The 9554-nt window shown below is 52.0% G+C and overlaps 1 protein-coding gene across 1 annotated transcript; it reads right to left on the bottom strand.

The window, feature by feature from the left end:
* Positions 1-1005: 1005 nt before the first annotated feature.
* On the bottom strand, positions 1006-3663 carry EAH_00032740 (hypothetical protein, conserved; the record flags this gene model as incomplete). Its single annotated transcript, XM_013395975.1, has 1 exon — positions 1006-3663. One exon carries the CDS (start codon positions 3661-3663, stop codon positions 1006-1008), a length of 2658 nt encoding a protein of 885 aa, XP_013251429.1.
* Between the last annotated feature and the right edge of the window lie 5891 nt (positions 3664-9554).

A 9554-nucleotide genomic window follows, 5' to 3' on the forward strand; every position in this document is an offset into this window, starting at 1 on the left:
CCCCTACTAGGCCATTTGGGAATAGTAAATGGCCTTGTAAGGTTACGGAAGCTTGAACGGTAAGCACTAAACCTAAATCACACGGCAGCGCGCATGCGACTGGAAGGAAAGTATCCTCATGACAACTAGACGCCTGCAGTAGGCGATGTGGAGCACTTCGGGTAATTGCTGTCGAAACCTCGCAGCTTGATTACTATTACTATTAGTACTGCGAGGTTTCGACAGCAGAGATTTTGCCCACAGCAAACCGCTTCATCAGGCAATAGCTAGCTCGGATCACAATTAACTCTCTCTGTGTCCCCGGATCGCAGCCTAGTAGTTGAACAGGACGAATGCAAAGGTGCGAGCCGGGTGTCCGCTAGGCATAGTGAAGTTTGCTCCGCAAGTCTTCAATATGCCTTCTCACAATACATGACTCTGCCCGCGTCGTGCCCTGCGCTCGAAGGTACCTCCAGGGGATGTGCGAATTGACTGATCGCCCATACTGAATGATTCGGCGCAATGTAACAATACACGGCCATATGCTGCGTGCCTCTGATCAGTATGCGGGTTCGGAGTAGTGGAAAAATGACAGCCTGCTGCTTCCACAACCAGCAGGGGCTTGCCACATCACATCAGCCCACTAACCTGCCGGTAGACCAAAAACAGCTCAAAGAAGGACGGCGTGGGGGGCTCCCGTACAGGTGAACGCGCCCATGGCAGCTTGCTTGCCCCATGTGCTAAAGGAACTGAAGAGCTCCTACTTAAAAACAGACGTCAGTATGACTCAATCAATGCAAAGGCCTCCTACAGAGGCATGCTTCTTCAGCCAAACTCCATAAATATAGCATTTATGCAGCGGAAGTTGGAGTTGCGTACAGTTAACAACGTAGTCAACGACAGCCGAGGGTGCTTGCCAAATGCACCCCACTTACGTTTGTATCGCGGGTGCGTTTGAAGCTGCGGCGGGAGCTGTTGAGGCTACTGTTGCTGATCCTCATATTGCACACAATGCTGCAACACCACTTATCCAGGGAAGAACTGAAAAACAGGCAGTACGCCAGTTGCGCCAAGTGTCGTTTGCACTGCAACGAGACGAGGGCCAGCGTGGTTCCTTTGCCTGCGCCTCCCTGCAGCACGGTTTGATTGACCTACCTGCAGCACTCCCTTTGCTTCAGCTCCAGCGCCTTCGTAATGGGCAGGCCCTCCCACCCAAGGTACGCACCTGGGCGCTGTAGTGCCTCCTCGTGATTCAGCTGCCTTTGGAGGCGGCCTTGGGTATCGTCCCTCCGTAGTAGCTGGTGCATCGCAGGGTCCTGCTCCGCTGCTACTGCGAAAATCCCTCCCAAAGTTCCACAAAGGGGGCATACAACTAATTGCGCCTGCTTGCGTACGGGCCCCCGATGTCTGGTTAGGAGACCTTGGAGCAGCGACCCGACCTGCAGTACTCTGGGTGGTGTTCATAGCCCCCGTTGCTAAAGTGACTGAAGAGCGTTTCAGACGCTGGGCCCTCCTGCGCCTCACAGATCTTTCAGCAGCATTCACCCTTTCTCGGTGTCTTCCCCGCAACGCGGCGCCTGAAGATAGTCCAGCAACAGCACCCACGATGGCCCCTACAGCCGCCCCAATGGGACCTCCTGCCACCGCACCGACGCTAACACCAACTAGAGCTGCAGCACCGCCTCCTTGGACCCCCCACCAACGTGTTTTGCTGCGTGCTGCGGCAGCGAGCTCTCCCACCCCTGCCGCAGTATGGTCTGCTGCGGCTTCCGTCTCTTCTTCTACTGCATTCAGCCGCTGACTGCCTTTGTCTACGTCTGATGCAACGTGCAACTGCAGCTCCCGCAGTACAGTAACGCAATGTTCTACCTGCTGCAGCTGCTGCAGCTGCTGCTTCCTTTCACTGATGATTTGCTGCTTCTCATAGTCCTCGTGAACTTCTATCAAGGCCGCTGGTTCCCACAAGTCATCCTGTGGAGAATCATCTGCAGCGCTTCTTCGCGCGTCACTAGGGCCAATGAGAAGGGGAGGGAGGGCACCTGTAGAGCCGTGCGGCCACAGGCTCCTCTCTGCGTGCTGCAGGCAGCTATCCACAGCTCCACATGAAGCAGTACCCAAATGGTTCCCCTCGGAGACCCACGAGATGCTTTTGGTCTGTCTCTGTCGCTGAGGATCCTCGAAATGGAGGCAGTCCACTGGCAAACTGCATGGAGAGCCCTGGTGTCCGCTGTGCCAAACAATGCGAGCAGGCCCACCGGCAGAAGATGGTCCCGGGAGATTACCTCCAAAACTGCTGCTGCTTGTGTTGCTGGTGCTGGTAAGTGTTGCTTCTACCTCATGTTGGTCCGCCGATTCGGCTGGCTCACAAAGTACCTCTTCTGCAGAACTCAGCAGCCTCAGCATCTGTGCGTATTGTTGCTGCTGCTGCGCAAAGTCGCGGCGCAGCTTGCGCAGCATCAACTCGCCGCCTGCAGCAGCAACCGCGGTTGAAGGTGCGTCCGCAAGCAACAAACATAGGCGAGAGTGTAAGGAGCGGCAAACAACAGCTCCTTCAGCAATAAACCGCCGCAAAACTCTTGCCTCGTCGAGCTGCTGTTGCTGGTGCTGTTGTTCCCCCTGACACTGCTGCCGCACATAAGGGCTTTTTCCAGTCGAAGTTTGCTCGCATAAACCGACCCGCGTAGACCCTAGGCATTGCTGTTGCTGCACAAGCTTCTGCAGCTGTTGCAGCTGCCGCTGTGTTCGCTGGACAAAAGCGGCGTAGTCGCGTAGCAGCACTGCAATGTCGGATGCAGAAAGTAGTGAAATGTGTTGCTTCTTCTCAGAATCGCCACTAACGCTGCTGCTGTTGTCCCGGCAGCTCCTGTTGCTGCTGCTCTTGCCGTTGCTGGTGTTACTGCCGAAGGTAATGTCTCGGGGACTGACGCTTCTGCTAGCACCGTCGAAGGGCTCCTTTGTGAACACCAAAGAGGGCGTGTTGGCTGCTGAGCCCGATGAGGAAGGTGGAATCTTGTAGTGGCCATCACTGGAACTTCTGCTGTTGCCCCTTCTGGTCTTGCTGCTACAGTTGATGGTGCTCCCGCTACTGCCGTCGCTGCTCCCGCTGCTGCTACTGCCACTGCTGCCTATCTCTATGCCACATAACTTCCGGCAAGCGCTGTCAGAGACGCCGTTGCAAGATGGAGCTGAACCTTCCCCCAAAGAAAAGGAGGCAGCTGTGGCGCGGTTACCCTTGCTATCCCTGCTTAAGCTGCTGCCGCCACTACAACTGCTTAGCTTGCTGCGGGCGGCAGCAGTGCTGTTGAAGTTGTCTGGATGCACCGGTCCGTTGCTCAGGCTCTGCGACTGGCAGCCCTCAACAGTTCGTGTGGCAAAGGAGTACCGAACGCTTCCCTTTAAGACCAGTGGACTTGATGTTTGCGGTGGCAGTTGGTCCATGTAGTGCTGCTCCCGCTGAGAAATCTGGTCCTGGTCCTGCTGCGCCTGTTGCTGCCTATATCTAACATCAAGTCGGTGTCTAGAGTTTGCGGATTCCCGGTGGTTCTGAGACTCACGGTCCCCCGCAAACGCGACCACTACCACGCCCGGAATTGCAGGGGCATGCGAAGCTGCCGTAGGCGTTGCCTGAGCAGCATTCAAAGCCGTCTCCCTTGATGCGCTCTCAGCAAGCAGATGCTGCATCATAAGCTGCTGGAAGCAGAGGGCCGGCTCAGGAAGGCCACAGCTGCTGGCACTGCCGCCCGGCACTGTTCTGTTCCTCGAAATCGGGATTGTAAGTCAGGAAGTACTGCAAATTGGTGAATTTACAAGTAGTTAAGCCTAATCGTCTCTATTTGTATGGGGTGACCGGATATTTGTGCTAAAAGGAGTGGTAACGGTGGCTGGGGCTGAAGAAACAAATTGCGTACACTGCGTACATATGGCACGGCAACGAGCCCCGTATGGTGAAGGATCTAGTCCCATCTCCACCCCGCTTGAGTACATATTCTTAATGGGGCTAGTCGTTTGCACTTCAATCGTTCCTGTAGTGACCTTTCCCCTTCGCTTCTACACAAGGCGCTCTGAAAGCTCGAGTACGTGTGTGTTTGAGTCGCCACCTCAACTCGCCGGGGTGGTTCGAAAGTTAGTAGAGAAAACCCACAAAAAAAGAACTTTCCAGTGTAGGCGGCCGTCTCATGGAGCCCCAACAGAGTTAATGGAGCCTTTTGCTTCCTTGCCTTCTCTTGGTGTAACAGGGTGGGGCAAGTAGCGATTCGAGTGCCTAAACTGCACGCACCGCATCAAAGACGTGTAGTGGGCGTCTTCCGATAGTTTAACAAGTTTCTAGTGCCTCAATAGTGTGAGTATATTTGGCCATTTGATCTGTGAATCCGGAATGTTCCAGAAAATATTTGGGGATCCAAATTGGGCATCGGTGGTTCAGATATGCGGGGATGGCACGGGGGTTCATCAACAACCCGGCGGTATTTTTGAGGTTTACGAATCACTAATAGCGGGAGGCTCTCAGACTCCCGAATAGTTCAATATATGAGCGATGTCTTTGGGTTTGACACGTATTCGAAGGAATTGATATCGTGGAGGACCGTGGAGGACTGTGACATCAAAGTAAAGACAGCTAAGACTACAGATTCTTTGTATGAGTGTACCGGTTCTGGGGGCATTCATGGTGATGACTAATGTAGGTATACATGCGCGGAGAAGTGCAGCCGCCAGTGGGAGACTCGTGTGGAAGAATTTGGAAATCCACCCATTAAGCAAGACGCGAATAGTTTAGCGCAGCACATACAATTCTTCGAACCATTTTTGCCTGCGGCAGCAAATTTTTGCGAACTTTTCGAAGCCTCTAGAAATCTGAACTGGGACGATTTCATTGAATGGGCGCGGGCCTTCAAGTGGTTGGCCCTTCGAATGAATAGGTCCAGGAACTGAAAACATTGAGGTCTGTGTGGAGAGATGAGGTCTCGTAATCACCGCGGTTAAGAAAGCATGCATGGTAGTATCATGGGTGAGAAATAATGACAGGTGGAGACGGAATGTGGGGGAATATAGGGAATGACAAGCAGTGAAGTAGGCAGAAAGGAGAGTGATGGGAGTTTGCCCGAAAGGATGGTATACGGGCAGCCAACCAGTGGCAATAAGCCCTTGAACTTCCCCCCATGGACCTTAGTATGGAAAGATCGCTCCCATGCAATGCCCAGGCAACGGAAGAAAATGGCCTTTCCAGCCAGCCCAAGCGTAATATGCTGGTCACTCGCTGAATGCACAAGAACAATGGGAGCAAAGGGAAGTCCCATCCTCCCTGCTATCGAGAACCGACCGTCCCGTTCGACATGCGGCTCTTTACGAGGCGGTTGCGCTTAGATCAAGGGTACCGTCAACTGCCCCGGAGTGGGAAGCTGCCTTGACCGAAGTCGTGGAGGAGGGGCCTCTAAGCAAAACAGGTGCATTTCTTGCTGTTAAGGCAATGGCGGCTACACGAGAACAGGAGCACATTCCTCTTGTGAATATAACTTATGCTATGGTTACGAAGATCACGGGAATCGCTTCCCCTCAATATAGAAAACTCCTGATCTCTTCGAGTATAGTCCCCAACCTGCGTAATTTTTTTGCTAGAGTTGCAGGCTCAAACTTTGCCATCCGTGAGGTTCCAAGGATGGCAGCGAAACCCCTTTCGGGGTAGGTGCGCCTCCACGGCGTTCAGCGGCACTTCGATGCGCCCTAAGCCCGTAAAGGCCAGCAAGGAATCCTAGGTCAGCTGGGCGGTGGCTGCGTCGACGCAAAAGAAAGCGCCGATCTTCTGAGATAGCTCGAGAACGCTCGCCGACCCTGGAGACCCGTGGCAATCCGAGGGGCATCCCAGATGAACTGGAATTTACAGATCTAGAATATACTATGAGAAGTTGGTAGGTGCATACATAAGGGCAAGTCGGAGAAAGTTGGTAGTTGTTTCTGCACTTTCTTGCTTACTGGCTCTGCAGGGCAAAATAAGCGCTTAACAACTGTCTGAAGTGTTAGTCAGTGTAGCAAAAGATGGCTAGACAGTGTTCGCCTGTGGGATTGAGTTGCACCATTACTTGCGGTAAGGCCCGCTGCAACTCACGATGGGCCACCTCTTTGCGCCCACCCCCGGCCCTTGCGTCTCCATGCCCAAGACGTCTGGGATATGGAAGGGAGGTCAGGTAGTTTTCCGGGGACTATTTTGTTGAGTCGTAGAGTCGAACTATTTGACACTCTTACAGCTAGCGACTCTCTTGAGCTCAGATCGGGGGACTTCCCCACGCGTGGGAGCATCTCACTTTTCATCTGGCAACGAATCTCACCTGCACACCAGGGAGGCCAGGTGAATAGCTATTATCTGTAGCGAAGACACGTTAAATACTTTCCGTACAGAAGAACCGATTTACGGAAAATGCCTTCCTTTGTGCCGTCTGTTGAGCTATGATTGCATTCGAGATGTGGGGGCAGTAGAGGAATTCTTTGCTTGTCGGACAGTGGAGTTTCGTCTTCAAAATACACCCGAAGAGGTGCATTTTCAATTAATGCCTTCGATATTGGAAGGGGAAGCAGGACGACGGTGGGTATATCTAGTCAAAGGTGCCACTTCTTTGGAGTGCGTTCCGACTGGAAGGTTTCCGATGCTGCGATGCAGGCTTATCACCGGATCAGCAAGGAGAAGGAATATGGCAACCGCCGTAAAATTAAGCAGGGGAAGGTATAGATAGAGCAATCCAACGAGAAATATCAACTATTAGTGAACAGAAGTCCAGCGGTAGATTCGAAGCGTCTATTCCAGTGGTTCAGAACAAGGCTATCTGCTGAAGAGAGGCAAACGGCAGCCGGCCTGGGCGTGGAGAGGGAACCAAAAGACGAAAAGGTGGAATGCATCAAGATGAGTGGGTGCTTACGCATCAATGACAATAGAAAATGCCACACCCGACGGCTTAGCGGAGAAGGAACGAAGCGATTTTGGAGATGACCAAGCTGCGAGAGCGGAGGGCAGCGGCAGGAGCCGACAAAACGCCAGCCGGGTGGCCTTCTGAGCGGCCCGTCTGATTGTTCCGCAACAAGCAGAGTCACATTACTTAATATTTCAGAAGCAAGAAGAACGTCAGGTAACTGGGGAAGCATGGCTTTGAGCGACACCGCCAGGGGATTAAACAGAACTTAAGGAATTGCTCTGGCCACCACGCAAGATGTGGGGGGATGATGGGGCCGAAACTGATGCCAGTTGCACCTGCAGGAAAGCTTCGAAGGGTATGGGAAATCTGAGCTTCTTCAGCTTCGTATTAGTTCTCAGGAACTGCTAGCTATATTTGGCGCAGGCTGCGCAATGGGTCAGATATCTGAAGGTACGACGAGGAAGTGCAGCCTACCTGCTGTTGGCGCATTCCCTATGAATGCGTCTGTCCTATGGCCAAAAGAACACTAGGATTGGCAAAGCTGTAGAAGTGAGATGCGGGATCCATAAATCAGTCAAATTTGCATGGTACCGGACGTTTCTGTTAGAGCATTTCACCACGACATAATCCTGGGCAAATCGTGGTAGAGTTAGTGCAGGTAGGCATCCAGAAGAGACTGCTAAGGTCTATTTGCGGAGCATCGAGGACAGCGAGCACCGCACAGCAATCCTGCCAGCGTTTGCACCCTCAACAGTAGGACGAGTAAAGTCAGTATGCCAAGAAGAGAGGACAGATGGAGCTCAAGTGCAGTGCACTGACGTGGAAGGAGCTGAAACGAATGCACTCCGCAACGAAGATCACAGTTTTGCCGCAGTCAACCCAGGTAACGCCTAAAGAACAGAACTGGTCTCAGTTTAAGGTACAAACCTCAGATGTACTCAGTATGGAAGGGTTTCCAGCTTGCAGGCCACCCGCTGGACGCCCAGTGCACCACACTAAACTCACTACCGGCGCAGCCCCAACCTTTGTTCCTAGGTTCAGGCTAGCCCAGCACATTGAAGAGGAGATCGATCCAAATGACCGAGAAAAGACAAAGTCTGACTGTCAACTAGTGCTTCTAGACATTGCCCTCTACACGCGACGAATGACAGGAAGTGGCATGTGTGCGGTGACTTCAGTCCCTCCAACAAAACCACGGCGAAGCAAAAGTTACCAACGCCTCGGGAAAACGAGCTACTTTACAGCTTGCAGTGTTTAGCAATTCATTCATCATTTGGTTTTACTGTCGCGATTTGCATTTCCCAGTACATCCTCACGACAGGAACACAATTGTGCATCCCATACCCGCATTCGCAAACTGTCCTTTGCGACTGTATGCCCTTTGTGCTTGGCAAATACGCCTGCAAAAAGACACCCAGAGGTTAACTTCTTTTTTTTGGCCCAATCAGTGCGGGGCAGAAGGGTATGCACATGGGCGGCGCATTTGTGTTGAGGCGCAATGTGCAGGAGCATTCTCAAAACCGGCGACATGCGCTCTAACTCTTACGTAAGACAGCTCTTAAGCTCTTTTCAATGTAAGCAATTGGATTCTTAGCTTTTCTTGCCGACGCAGCAGGAGATTCGCCAGATACTGTAGAGATGGATTCCGTTCGCCGCTCTCCCCGTACTCTTTCGCGTACATTCAAAAGCTCTTCGAACCCGCATCGTACTGCTACAACTTCATTTCTGGGTTTGGGCGCATCGCCGAACCGCTACCAAGTCGACGCAAACGGAGAAACAAGCCTTTTTGACGGAAGCGGAAGAAGCTTTCAAAAATTCCATGAGGCGCCTGATATCGTCTATAGTGCAAACACCCCGTGGTTCTGACAAACTATTCTTCGTAGAAGCGGATGCTGGTGACGCAGAGGTTGAAGTAATGCTCCTCCACCAAGCCAATAACTGAAGAAAGCACCCAATAGCCGCCTTCTACCGTAACCGTATGCCGTAAAGAGAGAAATTGTATGCGTAAGAAGCGTTGGCATAATCCTTCCGCCGGTATTTCACTTGTGAAGCTGACCATACTTTGCTTTTTACCATACGTGAAGATATATGAAGATCCCCTAAAATACAAAAAGCATTATTACTAAATAATCTGATTTCTCCCGAGGGTAAGTAAACTGTTATATATCGTCTACTATTATCAATGCACTAAATATATAACTTTTAACAGAACACATCGAGTCCGAACAGCCCTGGTGGAGCGTTTTCAAGACTTCGATTTCGAACGTGTTATTCGGTTGCTTTGCCGTCTCACGCAGCTCGACTTCACAGTAGGGCTGCTCTTTGCTGCCTCTAATTCGAACCGGCAGCACGACAGTGGAGGTATGTTTGCTCGTCCTATCTGGACTGCCCAACTTGAAGGTGGTCGTGGGCAAGAGCATGCCTCACAAAAACAGCTACTCGTTCTTAACCCACTGTCTAATGTCCATTTTAGTCATACTAGGATGAGCACGTCTGCCAAATACTAGTTTTTTTGGCGTCAAAAACTCATCGGCAGACAGCTCCACCTTGTCCCTCAGCAGCGAGCCCTAACGGAGCAGTTGCATCCATAGCTGAAGATATTGCTGTAGGAGATTTGTGTAGCTGTTTGGGAAGCAGTTGATCTGCCTTCTCCTCCTGAAGCGGAAACACCAGAAC

This window comes from Eimeria acervulina, genomic scaffold (assembly GCF_000499425.1).
Source record: "Eimeria acervulina Houghton genomic scaffold, Eah_scaff319, whole genome shotgun sequence".
NCBI classification, from domain to species: Eukaryota; Apicomplexa; class Conoidasida; order Eucoccidiorida; family Eimeriidae; genus Eimeria; species Eimeria acervulina.